The sequence below is a fragment of the Brettanomyces nanus genome, chromosome 4 (genome assembly GCF_011074865.1).
Source record: "Brettanomyces nanus chromosome 4, complete sequence".
Taxonomy (NCBI): domain Eukaryota; kingdom Fungi; phylum Ascomycota; class Pichiomycetes; order Pichiales; family Pichiaceae; genus Brettanomyces; species Brettanomyces nanus.
The window spans coordinates 2,899,937-2,921,382 of record NC_052377.1 but is presented as its reverse complement, the minus strand read 5'-3'; the positions used below and the strand labels follow the sequence as shown (position 1 = coordinate 2,921,382).

The window sequence follows — 21,446 nt, the reverse complement described above, 5'->3', positions numbered from 1 at the left end:
GGAACCTTCCTTCATTTATAGATTTGATTGTTCGAAATATAAACTGTAATTTCTCTCATATAGTAGACCCGTCTATAAGTACCTACAAATGTTGAAGAGGTCCCCATGAAAAATGCTACCGAGAGCTCTTGAAGTTTGTATCTGCAGGTTTACAATGCACAAGCTCTTAAAATAAAATCATCAATACAAAGCAAAGCTTTTCAATTCGTTTAAACATCAACAAGCAAAGAAATAATGTAGTTGTTCATTACATAACGAAAAGAGGAAATAGCCACCTTATTTTTCTGTATTTTCAACATGCTCGGTTGTGCTCTTCTTGCCATCATTGCGAGCTGCTTCTAAAGCAGCAATACCACTAGTTTCTCTCATTCCGACAGATCCGTCACCAAGAGTTTCAGCAACCTCTTCCAAAGTTCTACCACTGGTTTCAATGAAGGTGAAATAACAAACGGCACATTCTACTGCCAACCAACAGCAGTACACAATGTAGTATTTCCATTCAATAGCATCCATGGCAATTGAATTGACAAAACCATTGTAAACACTCACAACTTGTTGAACAATCTGATAAAGATTGACACCACCGGCTCTTAAAGAGAATGGTAGCACCTCTGTAACATAAGTAGCAGGAAGTCCATTCAAGCCAAGATTGTAGAAAGCATAAAAGAGGAAAATCATCGCAAGGACTCCTTGGGCCAAGGGTTTGTCTTCGAAGTTTCTCTGCTGGTTAATTGCCGAAAGGACTGTCCAAATAATATAACACAAAAGCATTCCAAACAAACAGATATTGAATGCATGCCTTCTTTTTAAACGAGGAATGATAAAGAATGTCATAATGACAGAGATTCCCAAATTATAGATCATCAAGCCACCATTCACAACCAACTGCTCACTTTCTGATGTTATTCCAATAGAGTCCAAAACTTTAGCCAAATAATAGGACACAAGACCGTTGCCACTCAATTGCATGAAAACAGCTACCCAAACAACAAGCCATAACCTCTTCTTGTTTGCTTTAGTTTTGATGAAATCTATATATGAAAACTGCTTTGAAGTTTCCCTTTCCTGATCAATTGCCAACTGGATCTCCATCATTTCGTAATCGACCAATGCCTCACCTTCCGCCTCATTTCCTGCATGATACTGTCTCAACACAATTTTTGCTTCCTGGAATTTTGCTTTTGAGATTAGATATCTTGGAGACTCAGACACAATAAATGGAATCAATATACTTTGAATCAAAGGGAAAAAGCCTTGAATAACCGTAACTGTTCTCCAACTCCAATCATTGTGGATGTTTCTGCATCCATACGAAACCCATGAGGCAATTGTAGCTCCTAAATACCAGCAACAATTGTAAAATGTAGTACACGTATCTCTATGAGTTGGATATGACAATTCACTCATCAAAGTAGGAGCAGCAACAGCACCGAGATTGCTTCCTGCACCAATGATGATTCTGGCGCCTAGCAACATACCATAAACATCTCTGCCGGTATAGTTGGCTGGCATGCTTTTAATCCAAGCTCCTGAAAAGCTTTGAATAATCACTCCAATAACCATGATGATATTTGCAATGTGCAAGGACATTTTTCTTCCAAGGTTATCCACCATCCATTGCGCAAAAGGAAACGAGATAAAGGCGCCAAACACCATACCATTAGTTAGCGCTCCCAAAGTTGCACCACTGACGTTACCGATGGCATTGTTAAAAGAATTCATGGCATAAAGACCATTAAACATACTGCCATCATAACCGTTATTCGTCGAAGTCAAAGCAATAATGAACATCATGAAACTTAATTTTTGAATATGACGCACTTGATACCATTTCCTTCCTCCCCAATCTGGTAAGACCTCCTTGATGTTGAATGCAGCTTCATTCTGGTTTTCATTTTTTGAAGTTATGTCTTCATATGGAGAGTTGTCTTCCCTCTGCTGTTCATCCACAGTTGAGTGGATGCTATTTTCAGAGTCACTGGCGTCAACTAAGTTTGGAGAACTCATTTATTGTTTGAGTAATCAATACAAAAAAAGACATACTCATTTGATCTACAGGATTAGAGTTCAAACATTACTGCTTTTATATTGAAAACCCATAACTGGGCTTAAAAGAAATATGGGCAGCATATTTGTTTGTGTTCTCCCAAATATTCCATAGTTTAGTGGCTGAATCCTCCTCTGTCACGTTACCCCAATCAAAATTAGCATTTTGCAACCGAAGACATAACTTCAAAGCATACAACGAGAATGTAGGTGGCTTTGCTCTGATTGCTGTTATCCACTAATGTAGCCAAGTTATTTGCAAACGGAACCATGTGCGCTAAAGCCACTTGCGGCAATTCGGCATTCTCTATTGTTTATACATACCCCGCACTGAATAATATGACCGGCTCTAAGAGAGATAACAACTTGGAGAGAGTTTTTAGCTACCTTCAACTCTCCACCCCTCAAATTTAGAGAAAGCAAAAAGAAACAACTGTAATTAATTCGCCATTTACCCCGGAGGCCCTATCCCCTTTTGGCAAAGGAAAGAAGCATTCCAACAAATCAAACTAGTTTCCCCACATTTTTAATTTCTGCCAAGCTTCCATTAAATGCACGTCTTTGCTTTTTATTATTAGTTCAGGCCAAATGAGTCTGAGTCACGCTACGGAACTTTCGGAAGGAATGTTCCGAAAGCTAAAAAATAGGCAGCTCCAACAGATATACGACACTATTCTATTGAATTCTGAACCTGCATTTCGGATTTATTTCTGGGTTTATTTTCACCATAATTTATGAGCCTGTGGTTCCGATACAATTCCCCTCTCTGTTAAATTATTTAGATGAGACAACATTATTGTGGGTCGATACAAATGCTTTTTTGGTGATGATGGGGGCCCCTGTTTTCCGAAATTATGGATGCTAACAATCATCTTCCGAAGGATAGATAGAGGCAAAGCCCCCTTTGTCCCCGATGCTGATCACCAGATTTGTAGCCTACTGTGCTCATCAAGGATGTTATATAAGGTTCTTTCCCTCGATTTCTTATAATAAACATAAAAGTATATTTTTGCAATAAAAAGCACACTGGAAACCAATTAAAGAAAACTAAAATCTATACTAAAATGACTGCATTAAACTTCGACGTGGACAAGTTGATGAATCAGTTGACTACTGATGAAAAAATTAAACTAATTCATGCCGATGATTATTACCATACTGAAGCAATTGAGCGGTTGGGTATTCCATCCTTAAGAGTCAGCGACGGACCAAATGGTGTCAGAGGAACCGTCTTTTTTGATGCCACTCCTTCTGCCTGCTTCCCTAATGGTACGTGTTTGGCGTCAACATTTAACCGAGAGTTGCTAGAAGAATGTGGTCATTTGATGTCCATTGAAGCTGAGCACAAAGGTGCCCAAGCAATTTTAGGTCCTACCACCAATATTCAAAGAGGTCCTCTTGGAGCTCGTGGATTTGAGAGTTTCAGTGAGGATCCATTTTTAGCCGGTATCTCCACAGCATCGATAGTTTCTGGAATTCAGAGGACTGGAAGAGTTGCCGCTACTGTTAAGCACTTTGTCTGTAATGATTTGGATGACGAGAGAATGAGTTCTGACAGTATCGTTACTGAGAGGGCCCTCAGGGAGATTTACTTGGAGCCTTTTAGATGGGCTGTCAAGTTGGCCAACCCTAAGTGTATTATGACCAGTTACAATAAGATAAACGGAGTTCACTGTTCTGAGAGTCCAAAACTCATCCAGGGTGTCTTACGTGATGAATGGAAGTGGGACGGCATGGTCATGTGTGATTGGTTTGGAACATATTCAACTGTTGATGCCATCAAATGTGGTTTAGATATCGAGTTTCCTGGCCCTACAAGATTCAGGAGAGGCGATATTGTTAGGCACTTGCTTGGATCCAAGGAGAAGAACTTGTCTATAACTCACATCAATGCCTGTTGCCGCCGAGTTTTGAAATTTATTAAGTCTGCTGTTGAAAGCAGAGGTACCACAAAGTTTAACTTTACTCAGGATACATTGAATGATACTCCTGTTACTTCTAAAACTTTGAGGAAGGCTGCCGCAGAAGGAATTGTCCTACTTAAAAATCAGAAGGATGTTCTTCCACTTTCCAAAAAAGACTCTATTGTAGTTATCGGTCCAAATGCCAACATTACATTTTCTTGCTCAGGCGGAGGTTCTGCTTCAATGGATTCATACCATATTGTTACAATCCTTCAGGGTATTGAAAACAAAGTTGGTCACAAGATCACCTATGAACCAGGTTGCTACAATCATAGATTTCTTTGTAACCTATTTGAGACAATGACAAATGACCATGATCCATCCAAGAAAGGAGTCAAAGCTTCTTTCTTCAATAAGCCAGCGGAAGAAAGATCACCAAATGAAAAACCTTTCGATATTAAAGTTGTTCATACATCTTGCTCAAATTTGTTTGACTATGAAAATCCAGCCATAGATCAGAATACGGGTATCTTTTATATTGACTTTGAAGGTTATTACATACCACCAGAGACGGGGGAGTACAAGTTTGGTTGCCAAGCTTCTGGAACAGCTCTTATGTATATGGATGGAAAGCTACTCATTGACAACAAGACCAATCAGAAAGTGGCCCCTTCAATCAAGGTCGGAAGTAGAGAAGAAACTGCTGTTGTCCATCTAAAGGTAGGCCAGAAATATCACCTTAAATGGGAGTGGGGATCCGATGCTACTTCCAAGTTATCAATGCATTGGGGTTCTGGAAGTATGCAAGTTGGTGTCATTAAGGTGTTCGATGAAGATGACCAGATTCAACGTGCTGTGAATGCTGCAAAGTCTCACGATAGGGTTATTCTTTGTGTTGGTTTGAATGGTCAGTGGGAGACTGAAGGTATGGATCGTGAAATCATGGGTATTCCTGGCAGAACAGACGAGCTTGTTTCTGCTGTGTTGAGGGCCAATTCGAACACTGTTGTGGTCAACCAATCAGGAACCCCAGTTGAAATGCCTTGGTTAGAAGATTGTGACACGTTGGTTCATGCCTGGTACGGAGGTAATGAAATGGGTGATGCTATCGCAGATGTTTTATTTGGGGATATCGTTCCAAGTGGCAAGTTAGCTTTGAGTTGGCCTTACAAAAACGAAGATAACCCAGCATTTTTGAACTTTCATACAGAAAATGGCCGTGTTTTGTATGGCGAGGATATCTTTGTTGGGTACCGGTACTACGAGAAGTTACATCGAGCTGTCGCATTCCCATTTGGATATGGACTTTCTTACACCAGTTTTGAATATACCAATTTGAAGGTCTCAGCTGATGAGGAATCTTTGAAAGTCTCTCTGACTGTCAGGAATGTAGGTGACAAATACACTGCCAAAGAGATTGTCCAAATTTATGTTGCATCTTTGGATCCATCAATCACTAGACCTGTCAAGGAACTAAAGCAGTTTGAGAAGGTTGAATTGAGACCTGGTGAAGCCAAGACTGTAAGATTCCACTTGACTCTTAAAGAAGCTTGTTCTTTCTTTGATGAGTTTGAAAACAGTTGGTGCTTGGAGGCTGGCAAATATAAACTTCTAGCTGGCAGCAGCAGTGCAGACGTCCGTTTGAGCGCAGACTTTGATGTTAAAAACACTGTTCATTATTCCGGACTATAGATGAAAGAATATTTTGTCTGCACTTATTTGATTAGAACTTGAGATACCTTTTATAGGAGATTTTTTGATTACTACTAAGCGATATGTAAATTTTTTTGGACAGCGACAAACTTGTGAGTTCCAAGTCCAGTTTCTATTTATTTAAAATATGAGATTACCAACTTCGTTGTTTTGTTAAGGATCTAATATGGAGGTTAAAATTATGGATATCGGTGTCTTATGACCTGAAAAGTGATCATAGTGATTTTGTTTTCAATATAATAGATCATAATTTCCAAACTCCTGAAAGTTTTTGGGATTCTTAGATAAATAATATGCCAATAAATAATGTAAAAGATGCTTCAGAAAATATGCTTATGAACGATGCTTGAAAATATCTTTATTTGTACTTTTAATGTGCTGCATATATTAATATGCAGGCTATGGCATAAAATGATGTCTGATTCAGATACGAAATAGTATAGTGAGCATATCTCAATCACCCCTTTTGTAATAGATGCATTTGAAGAGTAATATAAAATTGATTGGCACTCTTTTTTGTGATTACCGATTCCATAATGGACTTGATCCCTATTTAAACACAAATTTAGTAATTTCTTGTCACTCGAATAAATTCGTTTGATTTGTCAAAGGCCGAACTACTAAATAGGAAACTTAAAAAAAAATGATTCCATAGGATTCAAAAGAAATGGTATTTTCATTTCTTTTGAATCGTGATGCGCTACCTAAAGAATACCTAATGAAACCCATTTCTTTTGAATCCATTTGTATTAGTGAAGAGGTTCTACGATGAAAGAATTCAGTTAATAAACACATGTATCACCCAGTGTCAAGAAGATTTATTTCCATATTAATGAGACTCAGATTTTTGTTTAAGAACACCTAGGTGACGTCTCGTGACATTTGAGCACTACAAATTATATATACACTAGGACCTAAAAAAAAATGGTGACATAAAAAATATTATATGCGCATCAACGAAGTGTAAAAATATTTATGTACAGTAATTCAACAACACACACCATCTCTTTCCCTTGATTGCTACCTTTTCATCTTTCAAATAATTCAAACATGCTCGACGAATCAGCCCCTTACATCCCTAAAGGAATCAGACCGATCGAAAAGGTCATCCCCTACAAAGATTGTAACTACTACACTTACACATGGAAGACTACACTTACAGGCGAGCGATACCGTGGCCGAATCCTCGTTATTCACGGCTACAGAGATGTCCATATGGTATATTATTATACAATGGAGCAGCTTACCAAGGCCGGATTTGATGTCTTTTACTTCGATCAGCGCGGCGAGGGAAGAACGGTCCTTGTTAACGGCGAGAAGGGTACCGCAAGTGATGAGACTGCTTTCGAGGCTGTGGACTTTTTCATAGCATACAACTTGAAGGTATTAAGCCAAGAGTCCAAGCCTGATCGTCTCTACCTATTTACGGTTTCCATGGGCGGTGGGATTGCGTTGAACTATGCAGCCATAGGCAAGCTGCGTACCAAGATAACCGCTATTGCAAACATTGGTCCCCTTATTTTACTCCATCCAAAGACCTATCCTGGCAAATGGACGGAATTACTGGTTCGAGCCCTTTGTACCATTCCCTGGCTTCAGGGTGCGCACGTGAAAACAGACCTTCATGCGGACTACATTGCTGGTGATGAAAAGTATGTGAATTACCTCGCAGACCGTAACGAACGTAATCCTTTATATGCGACCCTTGTTGAGTCACGTGACTTTCTTCTTCGCGGAAGGAAGCTATTGACTAGTGAGCGCTATGAGAAGATTGATAAGAAATTACCTATTTTGATCTGCCATGGAACTGCGGACTATATAAATGACATAAAAGGAAGTAGAGAGTTTATGGAGAAGCTTGAAAGTGTCGAAGGAATGGAGAACAAGAGGCTAATTGAGTATCCTGGAGGACGTCACGTGCTCTTCATCTGCGAGCCAGAGATTAGAGACAAGTCGATTCAGGACGTCGTAGATTTCTTCAATGAATTTCAGTGAGAATTGGTTTATTATTACGGTGTGTAAAATCATGACATCATTCCATTAATACAAAGTTTACTCATAAGAACACTCTAGTAATTTTCTGGTACAATTCAGGCAACAAGACGACCCGTCAATTTTGATACACTTGATTTTTTTAAAGCGACACATATCACAGGAGGTCTTTTTTGAAGCTCTAGATTTTCCGGTTAGGCCGGAAGCGACAAGGGCGGATGCGGGGCTACTGGCTGGAGAACGTCCAGATGCCACCGGGAATCCGGCTGAGAAGCCTGGTAAATAAGCATGGCCTTCTGCTCCCTCTGAAGCACCCGAAGTACTCCTTGCCCGGCCATCCATACTTCGTTCCGGGCTCTGAGCTACCACGCATTTGACATCCCCACAAGAGTGGCGTCTATGTTTTTCCGACTTGTTAAATCTGATGATATCGTTGCGGGTAAATCCCTTGGAGAAGCGACAGTGAAACTTTTTGTTCAAGCAGGCGGAGCAGGGTTTAAATTTAAGGAAGCTGAAGTTTCCGATGCTTCTGCAAGGGGTTGAGGAAGAGGAAGAAGACGATTGGACGATCTTGAAATATTGGTAGCCAGTTTCTGGATCTGTAGTGAGATATTGGCAGTGTGCGATTTCTGACTCAATATGAGACACAGAGGATGACGGCAAGCCGGTCGGCAGTTCGGCTAATATAACGATCTCCGAATCGCATTTGATTTTTCGCGAACGGCAGCAATCACACGAAGGACCCGAACGCTGCCTCTTAGTAGAAACAGAGGGAGATGCTAACTTAATTGCAATAGGTTTGGAAGAATCATTAGACGATGAATCAGTTTCAAGCTCTGAGCCACTGCTATTATCACTGGTACTCGCACTAAATAATCTTTTCCGCTTGTGATGATGATACTTTCCAACCTCGACAGAATTCTCGATCGGGCGTTTTTGAGAGGAAATTCCAGCATTAGCCACGATCGTCCGCGGCGTGTTAGGTGGTAAAGGAAGCGAAGAAGAAGAAGAGTGAGACGAGCATAAAGAAGGTGGCCGCGGAACTTGTGATGATCCAGCAGGATAAGAAGATGACCTCTTGCCGCCCGTGAATGGTGTATATGAGGGAAGTAGCGGTTCCAGATCGGCCGAAGTAGCAGTTTGCACTAACAGGTCTAATTTGGAAGGTCTCTTATAATCCTGCTGTATTTTTGGAAGCGCCACCACGCGGGAAGAAGCTATAGGTGACGCAGATGATGTTACAGATGATGCTGATGAAGATGGAGAAGGTGAGGTTCCGTAAAGGCTGTCCGAAGCACTATTATAACCGGTGGACGAACCATATGGACCCATACAAGAATACATACCACGAGGCAAACTAGCACCGCCAACAGTTCTTCCAGTGGCAGACAGGGGACCCGCACTTCCACATCCCCTTAATTCGACCCCGGCAGCAGACCTCGCAGCATTTGCCGCCGCCAATATATTTACTGGCGCAGGTCTCTGTGGACAGAAAGAAGAGCCGTTAGAAAAAGGTTGGAATCCAAAGGGCCTCGTTGTAGCATAGGTCGTCGGGATATTGTTGTTCAGCTTGAGTGAATAGAATGATAAGTCTGTTATGGGAGAATCAGACCGGATATAGTTGGGTGTACACATTGTTGAGAGCCCTTTACTGTAAATGTTAAACTATATATTTGCATGCTCTCGCTTGTACTCCGGCTACTCAGGAAATCAGCCGCTTTTATATTAGGTCGGAAAAAGAAGGAGAAAAAAAGTTTTCCGACGACGCGCTGATTCTTTCTTCCTCAAAAAAGAAGAAAATGGGTGGGGCGGAGTGGGGGTGTTTCGAATGGAAGACTCCAACCGAAGAACCGGGGAAACTGCTCCAACGGCGAAATTTCTAACCGGAAATTCTCTAACAGGCACGGAGCCATCTGTTAAAGATCAACCATTTCTCAGAATACGTACAGCTATGTTCAAGTCTTTTTACTGAAGTAAACAAAACTCTCCTCTACGCCCGGTTATCTACTGATCATTTCATATCATTTAATATCATACCATATCATACCATTGCCTTTGGCCATTTGGTCTTCTCGCCGTTCAACTCCGGAACCTTATTGGAGGAATTAAAAAAAAAAGAAACGACGGCGGACGACGGCGCTCTCCCCACAAATCAGTCAACTAAAAAATTAATAATAACCATCCGAAATCCGTCAGCTCCGTATTTTTACGACCTCTATTCGTCCTCAGCTCGTTGATTGTGTCGATTTAATATGCAGGCGCATTGCATTTCTTTAGTCTTAACGCCTTCCCTGTTTGGATCACGTGTATTCCGCCAATAGCAGGTCACTCAATTCCTGATGTGTTCTATCACCGGTGTATGGATGTAAATGAAGCTACATACGGATATAAGCAGAGGATTTAACATCAACTATAGAGTAAACTGTATGTATTACATTGAAGGACTTCCGGAAATAAAGGATCCCCAGCGTCATCAGAATCAAGAGTATCTTTAAACTGAATTGAGGTGAATGCTTCGGTGGACCATTCGATGAAAGGAAATTGTGAAAGATCCCTAGTTCTGATTTAGTGAATGGTGATCTAATTTACCGTGGTTCAGAAACACCGCAATTGAAAGCTATAACACAGTGTCCAATTGGGATAAAATTCTAGAATACTGAGCTCGATAGCCCAATAAGAGTTGTCAAATAGTTCCCTCGGACATTTACTCCACCACCTACTAAAAGGATCCGGGGTAAAGAAATCCCGTGAAATTTGATCGCCTCCCCTTACACACACATTAGCGGATCTCCACTTAACCGTTAAATTCGGATTATCTTTAATCATAAACTTCCATATAACTTAGCCTGCTGCTTCCATTTCTTGATCAACTTCTTCCTGGCACTTTTACTCAACTCTTCCCCTTCCTTATCTTTTGTGGGAATTCCGTCACCATCCCAGTCGCTATATTTGCCGCAACCTATTTCGTCTTTGTACATCTCTTTAGGGTCTATTCCAGCCTTTTCTAATCTAGCCCTTTCCTTTACTTCATTAGCTTTCTTTTGCTGTAATTTCCTCTTCTGGGCTTCTTCAGCCTGTTTAGCCTTCTCCTCCTGCTGCTCAAACATTTCCGTCTTCTCTTTATCACTAACGAACTTAACCAACGAACTTTCTTTGCCCGATCGATCATCTATTGCCACATTCAACTTCAACAAATCCCGATCTCGGACTTTGTCACATGCTGCAATTAAAATCTTGTAGTCTCCTTTATCAATTGCTGTTTGACGAACCAAATCTCGGAACTGTGCCAACACTTTAACGTAAGGCATAGCAATACTTTCAACACCTCTTTCATTAGAAAAGTCTTCACTGCCTTCTTTCCATCCCATTTCATCTTCTCTCACTTCAAAACCAAATATTCCTAACATTTTAGTGAGATACTTAACCACGTGAACAAGTAAATCCACTCTCATTTCTGTTCCCACTTCCTTTATGTAATTGTTGCATTGAGTAACCAGATCCGTCAATGCTCTGATGGCTAATGGTGTAGCTAAGTTATCACACAACGCTTCTTCTACCTTATTACGGCATTCATCAATCTCCTTCATTACCTGTTTCTCTAAAGATCCATATCTCTTGGAAATAAGTTCGCCACTTTGTAACTTAGACTCGTTATCCGCGTTCAAAGCTCTCACTTTCTGGAAGAATTTCGTCAAACTAGACTCTACACCACGGGCCTCTGCCAAAAGACTGTCCTTGAAGTCCAATGGATTGTTCCATTGAACCAATGCAAAGCACAGCCGTAGTTCACGTGATGAATACTTGTTTAATGCCTGTTCGATTGTAATAAAGTTTTTCAACGACTTTGACATCTTCTGACCTTGAATATGAAGATGCCCTGTATGTAAGAAGTAGCTTACCCATTGCTTACAACCGAAATGAGCCTCCGATTGGGCACATTCGTTGTCGTGATGAGGAAATGCCAAGTCGATACCACCAGAATGAATATCTAAATGCTCTCCAAAGACGTCAGAAGCCATAACTGAGCATTCAATATGCCATCCAGGTCTCCCTTGTCCCCAAGGAGACTTCCACGAAGGTTCACCCTGTTTAGAGGCCTTCCATAAAGCAAAATCTGAAGGATTAATCTTTGACTCCGGATGATCTAGAGACAAAGAACCTTCTCCGTCTTCAATAAGAGCCATATCGTGCTTGGACCAAGGTTGATTACGAGCATATGAATGCTCAGAATCGTTATCAAACTTCACAGTGTTGAAATAAACAGATCCATCCTTGGTCACGTAGCCAAAGCCATTGTCTACAATCTTAAAGACAAACGCCACGATATCCGGAATGTATTCAGAAACTCGAGTGATCACTGTAGGTGGTAAAACGTTTAATTTGTGCATGTCACTATCAAACATGCGTTCCCAGTACGCTGCGCAGTTTCTGAAAATAGCTGGATTCGTCACTGTAGACCCCAATTCAACATCTAAAACAGGCATGATAACATCCTTCGTATTGGCAATAAATAACGAGTAATCAGCATTTCCATTGATTGCATCTACAGCAGCATTACAGGCCTTTACGTGCATTGGAACCTTTGGCTTACTGATCTTCAACTCGTCCAAGTTCAAAGTCTGTGTCCAGGCTTTAAACTCAGCAAGAACATCACCTTTGAAATCCGGTAAATTCTCGGCCACATACTGTAGAAGTCCCTGTTTGGCCTTGCGGATCAACGATTCAGTCACCTGACCTTGTAAGTCCTTTGTAAACTGAGCGAAAAGATACTCTTGACGAGCTTTAACAATGATCTTATCATCAATGTCGGTGACATTCTGAACAAATTTCACATTATAATGGAAATAGTCCTGTAGAATTCTTCGGTTGATATCGATAGTGACATAGTTACGAGCATGTCCCATGTGACTCACATTGTAAACTGTAGGACCGCATGAATACCATGTAACCTGGTCATCTCTTTGAGGGACGAACTCAACTTTGGAGTGTGTAAGTGTATTGTAAAGCTTCAACACTGGCTTTCTTGTTGAAACAGTAGCAGCAGGTTTGATCCAGCTGGTTTTCGTGGCTTGTGACATGTTTCTTAGAAGAAGAATAGTGTGCATTACAGAGAAAAATTTTCGCGCTAGTTTTCCTCTATGCCTATTAAGGGGACTGACTCTCAGCCAAGAAGGACTATTCTACTTTGTATGCAAATACTGAAGTTCTAACTGTCTATATCTCTCATCAATCGATGACGACTGTTGTATTGTTATTTGGTTCAATCGAACACAACAATATCTGACGTCTTCGGAGTTGGAGAATGTATTATTATATGATTCGCGAAGACAAGATTTTAGGCATCCTAACAAAGCATCTCTCTACTCATAACTATGTTCAATGCTCAAGACTGAATACTGAATACTAAACACTCAATTCTCCCACATTCATTTGTATTCATTCGTTGATTCCATTGTATGTTTAATTCTTAATAATTCAGTTTGATTCACTCTGATTCAATCAACACCCATTACATCGAAGCGTCGTAAATCAAGGCTTTTACTGTACATTATAGTGATGCTGTGAGTGTCGCCTCCGTAGTCTCACCTACCCCCTTTTCAGGTATTTAGGTTCTTCTAGAGGTTCTTCAATTGGCTCCTTTGCTATCTAAATCTTAGGTCTTCTGACTTCCGAACTCGCGAGACTCGTCTTAAATCCTTCTTTCCCTTTTAGTCTTATTTGCACTATTGTTCTTTTTCTCCCACCATATGTCTTCCATCTACAAGCTTTCCATCTCTGGTATCCGTTCTTTCTCTGATGAATCCCAGGAAACTATCCAGTTCGGCAAGCCTCTCACCCTCATTGTTGGTACTAACGGCTCTGGAAAAACTACGGTCATCGAATGCCTTAGATACGCCACTTCTGGTGAACTTCCACCAAACACTAAAAACGGATCTTCTTTCATCAATGATCCGTCTCTACACTCTGCCAATGAAACTAAAGCACAGATCAAATTGGCTTTCCAGAATGTCAATAAGGTTAGTATGATTCTCTCTAAGTCTCTCATGGCATCAAGGAATCCGAAGTCTCATAACATCAGCTTCAAAACTCGAGAGAACCAGTTGATGGCCATCAGAAACGGAGAAAGACAGACAATCAGCTCCAAAGTTGCTGATATCGAACCTCTTATTCCCCAACAGCTTGGTGTATCAAAGGCTGTGCTTATTTACGTTATATTCTGCCATCAGGACGATAATGGATGGCCCATAAGTGACTCTGCAACGTTGAAAAAACGATTTGATGAAATATTCGATTCCGTAAAGTTTATCAAAGTTCTTGAAGAGATGAAGGCTGCTACTAAAGAGCTCAATATACAGATAAAAGTGCTTACAAACGACGTCTCTCACTTGGAAAATGACAAGATTAGGGCCAAGCAAAAACGTGCTCATCTATCGAGTTTAACTTTTCAAATTCAATCTCTGGAAGATGAGATGGTTCAGCTTAAAATGCTTATTGACGAGGATGATGCTAAGTTATCTGATTTATACAATACTAAGCAAGACTACGAACGAACTCTTAGTCAACTTGAGTCTTTAAAACAACAGCAAAACAGCACTAAGCAGCACATCGATCGAATTAGAACGACAAGCAAGATTCTTAATGAACCCAGAGAAGTATTACAAGATAGATTGAACGATTTCACCAATTTTATGGCAGTTAAGAGGCAGAAGGTGGATCACTTACAGGAGGAGATTCATGTGAGGAATGTTGATATCGACTCTAAGAGAGCTCAATACGATGAAGCGATGTTTGAACATGGAAAATTGGAAGGAATATTTGATAAGTATCAGAGTAATAGGGAAAGGCTCAGGATGTTGTTCGATAAGTATGATTTTATCGATATCACTGATTTAAATGGTTCAGTAGCCAAACTCAATGCTCAATATAAATCCGAAAAGAGTGAGATGATAGAGAGATTAGATGACTATGACTTCCAGTTGGTTACGGTGAAAGAAGAAATTACCAAAGAAGAACAGCATTGTCATTACATCAAAACAGATATTTCAAATTTGAAGGATAATGAGAAAGACATGCAGAAAAGGCTTAGTGGACTTGGAGACAATACTACAAAATTGGAGAGTGCTAAGGGATATCTTATAGAAAACGAAGAGAAACTTGATGATAAGAGGAAGAATAATGGCATATCTGAAACGTTGCGGCAAATTGAAGGATGCAATACTACAATCAAAAGATGTGAGGTTGAAATCGATGATATTCAACGAAAGATGAACATTGCAAGGAAAAATGAAGAAATTCACTCTAAGTACAATGTTCTTGTTGAGATGAACTTGAAGTGTATGAGATCAAAAGATACTGCGGTGAAGAAATTGAAGAATTTGCTATCTACAGAAAACGACCCTCAAGCTGAGTTTCTCATTCAAGTTAACAACTTAGCCACAGAGAGGAAAGCTTGCCAGACAAAGCTGGAAGACTTGAAGATGAAACGAGCCCAACTCAATTCAAATTTGAGCCGGAGTCAAGAATTACGCTTTCAAGCCTCTGAAGAGTTGAAACGGCTAGAGGCCGGTTTTTACGAAATCTCTAATAAGTATATGGCATGTTATGGAGAGGAATTGAAGAGTGATGAATTTGATGATGTGTTGTTAGAGGTAGAAAATGATTATAGTAATGATTTCACAACAATGAAGAATCATGAGTCGTATGTGACGTTCAATAAACGAGCCATTGAGCTTGCCAAAGCTAAGAATGCATGTCTTCTTTGTCATAGAGAGTTTCAAGGTCAGGAGCAGTCGCAGTTTTTCAAACTTTTAGGGGAGCAGAATAAGAAGTTGAACGATAGTGAAGAGGCAAGTAACTTGCTTAAACAAAAAGAAGAAGTCTTAAAGATGATGAGGAATGCGAGTAAGGATGTTGCAAAGGTTAAGTCGCTGAAAGATGACAATATGGACAAAGATGTAGTACGTTATGGAAATGAGCTTAAAGAGGTGAGCTCTGTGATTGAGACGGAGAATGAAAGCCTCGGGAATATTATGGATCAGCAGGAAAAGATGAAAAGCTGGGAATCTGACGTTATGCATATTCGTCACTGGAATGAGGAAACTGATGAAAGAAAGAGGCAGATTGACAGACTGAATCAAGAACTGATTGATGATGGCTCGTCTGGCGAATACAAGGAGTTGGAAGAACGTTATAGGGAGTATTCCGAAGAGATGAGGAAAGCGCGGAGTAATTTAGAGAGTTACAGAGCTGAGAAGGAATTGAAATTGACTGAATTGAATAGAATTGAAGCATCAGTAAGTGACTTGAAGCTTAAAATTAAGAGTTTAGAGCTGATATCGATGGATAAGATCAACATTGAAAAGTCTGTTGAGGAAACTAAGAAGCAGATTGTTTCTTTAGAGAGTTCGCTTGGGGAGAGTAAAGCCAGGTGTAAGATACTGCAGGCGAGTTACGATAAGAGCAAGCGAGAGATGGATGGATACAAGAATGAGGTGAAGGTTAAGGTTGGTTCCTTAGAAAACCAATTGAATGAGAAAAAGGAGATCAGAAATGAGGTGGTCAATATTGATAATGCTATCAAGGAATATGAGAATACATATGCATATAAGCTTGAAGAGTGTAAGAAGCGGATACAGGTTTATAAAAGCAGTATTGCCGCAATTGAGCCTGAGATTTCTGAATTGGAAAGTCAAAGAGAGGAGTTGGAGAAGCAGATAAGTGATGCTAGTGGTGAGGAAAGGACTATTACATACAACATCGAGCTTATTTCCTTGGAGAATGAGTTGATAAATATTGAAGAAGACATTGGTAAGCTTGATGTGAAAAAGGCAGAGGCTGAAAGAGAGACATATGTTACGCAAAGCCGACATTTACAAGAGCAGCAGATGGAACATAGACGGCAGTATGCCACGAAGGTGGGAGAGAAGACTCAGATCCAGAAGCAGACAGAGTCCATTGTGCAAGAGATGAATAGAGATTACAAAGACGTGGACAAGAAGTACGGAGAACAATATGCTAAGCTACAAACGAAACTTGCATTGGTCACAGATTTGGGAACATGTTACAAGGCCACTGATGATGGTGTTATGATGTTCCACCAGCAGAAGATGATGGAGATCAACCGAATCATAGACGAGTTATGGAAGACAACTTATACAGGTAATGATGTGGAGTCGATTATGATTAAGGCCGATCCAATTTCCGCAGGTAAGCCACGTACAGGTTCGATCAGATCACATAAATCGTATAATTATCGTGTGGTGATGATTAAAAATGGCGTGGAGTTAGATATGCGCGGTAGATGCTCTGCGGGACAGAGGGTTTTGGCTTCTATCATCATACGTTTGGCACTTGCAGAGTGCTTTGGACTCAACTTTGGTATGATCGCATTGGATGAACCCACTACAAACTTGGACGAGGAGAATGTGGAGAGTCTAGCCAAGGCATTGAATAAGATTATCGAAATGAGGTCCGTTCAAAGGAATTTCCAGTTAATTGTGATTACCCACGATGAGAAGTTTTTACGGTATATGAATGCAGTGTCATTCACAGATCATTATTATAGAATTGCTAGAAATGAGAGACTACATTCGACGATCAGTAAGGTGAGAATCACTTCACTATAACTCAGACTTGGTAAGTTTTCCGTTCTCTTTCCATACCTTCAGCTACTTTTTTGCAGATGTCTTCACCACCTCCCTGTGTCCACAACCAGAGGGCCTCTATGGCATAATTCTTGACGGTAATGTTTTTCTCTGTGTCTGCAGCACTGCTGTTGAGAATATCCAATATGCCTAATTGCAAGACTAATTCCCAGCACTTCTTCTCGAAAAGTCCTGACTCGCCTTTGTTTTTGTTAGTTTCCTTCTCAGGGCCTCCCTCGCTTTTGTTGGTTACCTCTGTCACGCTATATCGTAACGTACCCAACTTGTGCATGATTCGACCAAGGGTTCGACTGGCTATACAGCGTTGCCCAGGGTAAGTTGACCTCAAATATTGGCTTAATTCCGGCAACGTATAACCAGGTAACTCTGGATGTGCAGAATGATTATGTAGACCATCGCTAGTAGTCTGAGAATGTTGTTTAATATTAGCAGAGGTGATGATTTCGCCGTCGAAATCGAATCGTAGATCGTCAAGGGAGTCGTAGCTTATATCCGTAGGAGTCTTCGGAACATGTTTGTTGGACATCCATTGTAGTTGAGAAAAGTTACTTGGAAGATCCGGGAAGAACTTGTCATGTAGTTTCTGGTTGAAATTTGGATCATTTAGATCGATCGATTTGTATATGTCCTCTCTCTTGTGGAACCTGGCATGTTCAATAGCTTTCTTAGGGGGCACATGAGTAAGACGAACAGCGTCGTCATACGACGGTCCTTCGTCATCGAGATACTCTATATCTTCCCAGTCATCTTTGGATGAAGAATCCGGGTATCTGATGGTAGCTTCGTTATTGAAATGAACGTGCCTGGAGTCATCACCAGTCTCTGATATGGCTGATACAGCATCTTGTACAGCGGCTGGCATGGCAGGCGTAGCATCCTCGGTCGTAATTCGACCATCAGTATAGCCACCTATCCAAGTTCCATCACCCTCGATTGTGGGCGCCATGTCTGTCACTCTAGATACAACTGAATGAAGGTGCTTTTCTGCTGAGGCATGAGAAGAATCAGACTCATGTTCTTCCTGTACTTCTTGTTCTCCATGTGCCTCTTGTTCTTGCTTCTTATTCCTTTGTTGTCTCTTCATCAACAACCTCAACGTTCCCGCACTGGCAGCTCCCAGTAATTCCTCCTTGGCTTGCTGCCGCTCCTGTTCGCTCATACCAGTCACATAATTCAAGTTTTGTCTGGCTATTTGCTCTTTTTCTTCATTATTCCGAGGCTCTCTTTCCTTTCCGTCTGCCTTCAATGAATTCGAAGTAGATGAAAGTCCTTTCTTTGCTAATCTTTGCCTCCATCTGCTGGGCTTTTGCGACTCAACATCGATTTTGAAATTCCTTTCGACATCCGGAGTTCTTGCCACCTCATCACTTAAATCGTGCTCCACTATTTCTCCTAAAAGATTCATAATATAGACTTGCTGATGTTTAAAGAATATACACTGTCGAATACAAGATGCAATTTTTCAAATCTCAAAATGAAAAGAGTTCCCGGCATCTCTTCTGCATCCCCTGCGCTTGCGCCGTTGGATTTCCTTTCCGGGATTCGAGTGTGCATAGAAATTTTTCATGGCCCCGGGAATTTGTAACTTGAGTCAGTTTAGTCATCAGTATAAGAGCAATTTGAACAGCGCTTAAGTTGTCGCTGACAAGTGCTGTTAACCCAAATATTGATAAAAATGTCCGGCTTTTATCACGTTAACATCCCACAATTACCACCAGATCCTCTATTTGGTATCAAGGCTAGTTTGGCCAAAGATACACGTGAAAATAAGGTAGATTTGGGTATTGGTGCATACAGAGACGATCATGGTAAGCCATGGATCCTTCCCTCTGTCAAGTTGGCTGAGGATTTGCTCCATCATTCTGCCGATTACAACCACGAGTATCTTCCTATCTCCGGTTTGAAGAAGTTTACTGAGGAGGCTGCCAAAGTGATTCTTGGTGAAGAGTCAAGTGCGATAAAAGAGGACCGTGTAGTGTCTATTCAGTCTCTTTCCGGTACTGGCTCGTTACATTTGGCGGGCACTTTCATCAATAAGTTCTACAGAAAGAAAGATGATGCCAGTTTTAGAGCTGTGGTGTATGTTTCGGATCCTACGTGGTCCAATCACATGCAGATATTTTCCAGTTGTGGTCTTGCAACTACCAAATATCCATACTGGAATGATGCCACCAAGCAGTTGAAGATCGATCAGTATGTACAGGCTATTGAGCAGGCACCGAAAGGTTCAGTGTTTTTACTTCATGCTACAGCTCATAATCCTACAGGCATGGATCCTAAACCGGAGGAATGGAAACGTATCTTAAAAGCCATCTCTGATAATGGACATCTTCCATTGTTTGACTGTGCCTATCAAGGATTTACCACTGGTTCTTTGGCCAAGGATGCTTGGGCTTTGAGACACGCCATTGATTCTGGTGACTACCACTTTCCCGGTATTCTAGTTTGCCAATCGTTTGCTAAGAATTGCGGTATGTATGGTGAGAGAGTGGGTGCTTTTCATGTGGTTCTCCCGGAACATGATGATGCTTTGAATAGCGCCATTCTCTCGCAGCTCTCTAAAATTGTTCGCTCTGAGATCTCTAACCCTCCAGGTTATGGTGCCAAGGTGGTTTCTCTAATTTTGACTACCCCACAATTGAAGAAGCAATGGGAACGGGATTTGATTACCATGTCTTCGAGAATTATGGGCATGAGAAAGCAGCTTGTGGTCGAACTACAAAGATTAGGTACCCCTGGTTCTTGGAACCATATTACGGAACAGAAAGGTATGTTTTCGTACACTGGTCTAACTCCTAGCCAAACTGAAAAGTTGGCACACGACTATGCTATCTATATGTCTAAAAATGGTAGAGCCAGTATTGCAGGATTGAATCCAGGCAATGTGAAGTATGTTGCAAAGGCAATTGATGACGTGATTAGAAGTGAGCTATGAAGTTGATTTTGTATACTATATATTTTGTATCTACCACAACTGAATTGAGTTTCTCTTCCAATTGCTTTTCCGCAATATTCAAGTCCTCTGTTGCTACTGTAAAAAGCGATAAATAACTCCGTAATTGCTTCGGTCATTTAATCGCATGTGACTCCCTGAAAACTTGAAGATTGAAAAATTTACTATATATAAATTACCCAACTTTTCTAAGCAATTTCTGAAAGCTGTTACTCCCTTTCTATTCGCCTTCTTCTTTGATTGTGAACAAATACGTTCAGATTATTACTCAATTCACTCAATTATGTCCAGAAGACATCCCATTGAATCGGCCGTCTCAGACTCTGAAGACGAGAGAGAAGCCCATCCTCCTACTTTAAAGCGCAGATCTTCCTCGGCGTCTTCGATCTTTAGTTTTCACCAGGAACCTCTACCTCCTCCTGACCAAAAGGACATTTTGGCCTTTACCTCAGATAACAGGCATCTATCCTTTATTCGCCAGCTCCATATGGCCGATTGTATCACCATGCTTAATGGGTTTTCTGGTTTTTATTCCATAGTGTCTTGCCTGCGTTACGCAATCAATGACGATGTTAGTTACATTACTAGGGCCATTGTATTTGCATTTTTAGGTGCTTTCTTTGACTTTTTCGATGGAAAAGTGGCCCGTTTGAGACATAAGGCATCGTTAATTGGCCAAGAATTAGACTCTTTGGCTGATTTGATATCTTTTGGTGTTGCCCCGGCTTGTATAGCCTTCTCCTTAGGTATGCAGTCCACTGCTGATGTCCTTACGTTGGCATTCTGTGTCCTGTGCGGACTGGGTAGATTGGCCAGATTTAATGTTACTGTTACAAACATTCCTAAAGATCAGACCGGAAAATCAAAGTACTTTGAAGGCTTCCCTATTCCAACTACTCTTTTCTGGGTCATGATCATGTTTGGCTTGCTCCTTAAGGGTTCTTACGCCCAAAATCTCCCCGGTGGCCTACTTTGGCAAGGAACCTTCTATGAATGGCATCCTTTTACTGCTGTCTTCTTTTTCCAAGGTAGTATGATGATTAGTAAGAGTATACATATTCCAAAGCTTTAATCCATCTTCTTTCCTTGTTATTTTTTTTATAATTATTTTAATATCTAAATGGTTTTCGATCTAGGATGGAACAATTCGCATAGAGCTATGTGATGTATAAG

General features: G+C 40.8%; 8 protein-coding genes across 8 annotated transcripts; 5 read left to right on the top strand and 3 right to left on the bottom strand.

Moving 5' to 3' along the window:
- Positions 1-276: 276 nt before the first annotated feature.
- FOA43_004629 (uncharacterized protein) lies at positions 277-2,007 on the bottom strand (the record flags this gene model as incomplete). Its single annotated transcript, XM_038924859.1, has 1 exon — positions 277-2,007. One exon carries the CDS (start codon positions 2,005-2,007, stop codon positions 277-279), a length of 1,731 nt encoding a protein of 576 aa, XP_038780787.1.
- Positions 2,008-3,110: 1,103 nt separating this feature from the next.
- Positions 3,111-5,642, top strand: FOA43_004628 (uncharacterized protein; the record flags this gene model as incomplete). The annotated part of the gene is made up of 1 exon (XM_038924858.1): positions 3,111-5,642. One exon carries the CDS (start codon positions 3,111-3,113, stop codon positions 5,640-5,642), a length of 2,532 nt encoding a protein of 843 aa, XP_038780786.1.
- A 1,071-nt stretch (positions 5,643-6,713) lies between these two features.
- FOA43_004627 (uncharacterized protein) lies at positions 6,714-7,658 on the top strand (the record flags this gene model as incomplete). The annotated part of the gene is made up of 1 exon (XM_038924857.1): positions 6,714-7,658. The coding sequence occupies one exon, from the start codon at positions 6,714-6,716 to the stop codon at positions 7,656-7,658; it is 945 nt and encodes a 314-aa protein (XP_038780785.1).
- Positions 7,659-10,477: 2,819 nt separating this feature from the next.
- Positions 10,478-12,733, bottom strand: FOA43_004626 (uncharacterized protein; the record flags this gene model as incomplete). The annotated part of the gene is made up of 1 exon (XM_038924856.1): positions 10,478-12,733. The coding sequence occupies one exon, from the start codon at positions 12,731-12,733 to the stop codon at positions 10,478-10,480; it is 2,256 nt and encodes a 751-aa protein (XP_038780784.1).
- A 669-nt stretch (positions 12,734-13,402) lies between these two features.
- FOA43_004625 (uncharacterized protein) lies at positions 13,403-17,281 on the top strand (the record flags this gene model as incomplete). Its single annotated transcript, XM_038924855.1, has 1 exon — positions 13,403-17,281. One exon carries the CDS (start codon positions 13,403-13,405, stop codon positions 17,279-17,281), a length of 3,879 nt encoding a protein of 1,292 aa, XP_038780783.1.
- A 1-nt stretch (position 17,282) lies between these two features.
- Positions 17,283-18,725, bottom strand: FOA43_004624 (uncharacterized protein; the record flags this gene model as incomplete). The annotated part of the gene is made up of 1 exon (XM_038924854.1): positions 17,283-18,725. One exon carries the CDS (start codon positions 18,723-18,725, stop codon positions 17,283-17,285), a length of 1,443 nt encoding a protein of 480 aa, XP_038780782.1.
- A 270-nt stretch (positions 18,726-18,995) lies between these two features.
- FOA43_004623 (uncharacterized protein) lies at positions 18,996-20,255 on the top strand (the record flags this gene model as incomplete). The annotated part of the gene is made up of 1 exon (XM_038924853.1): positions 18,996-20,255. One exon carries the CDS (start codon positions 18,996-18,998, stop codon positions 20,253-20,255), a length of 1,260 nt encoding a protein of 419 aa, XP_038780781.1.
- Positions 20,256-20,556: 301 nt separating this feature from the next.
- On the top strand, positions 20,557-21,345 carry CHO1 (CDP-diacylglycerol-serine O-phosphatidyltransferase; the record flags this gene model as incomplete). The annotated part of the gene is made up of 1 exon (XM_038924852.1): positions 20,557-21,345. The coding sequence occupies one exon, from the start codon at positions 20,557-20,559 to the stop codon at positions 21,343-21,345; it is 789 nt and encodes a 262-aa protein (XP_038780780.1).
- Positions 21,346-21,446: the final 101 nt, after the last annotated feature.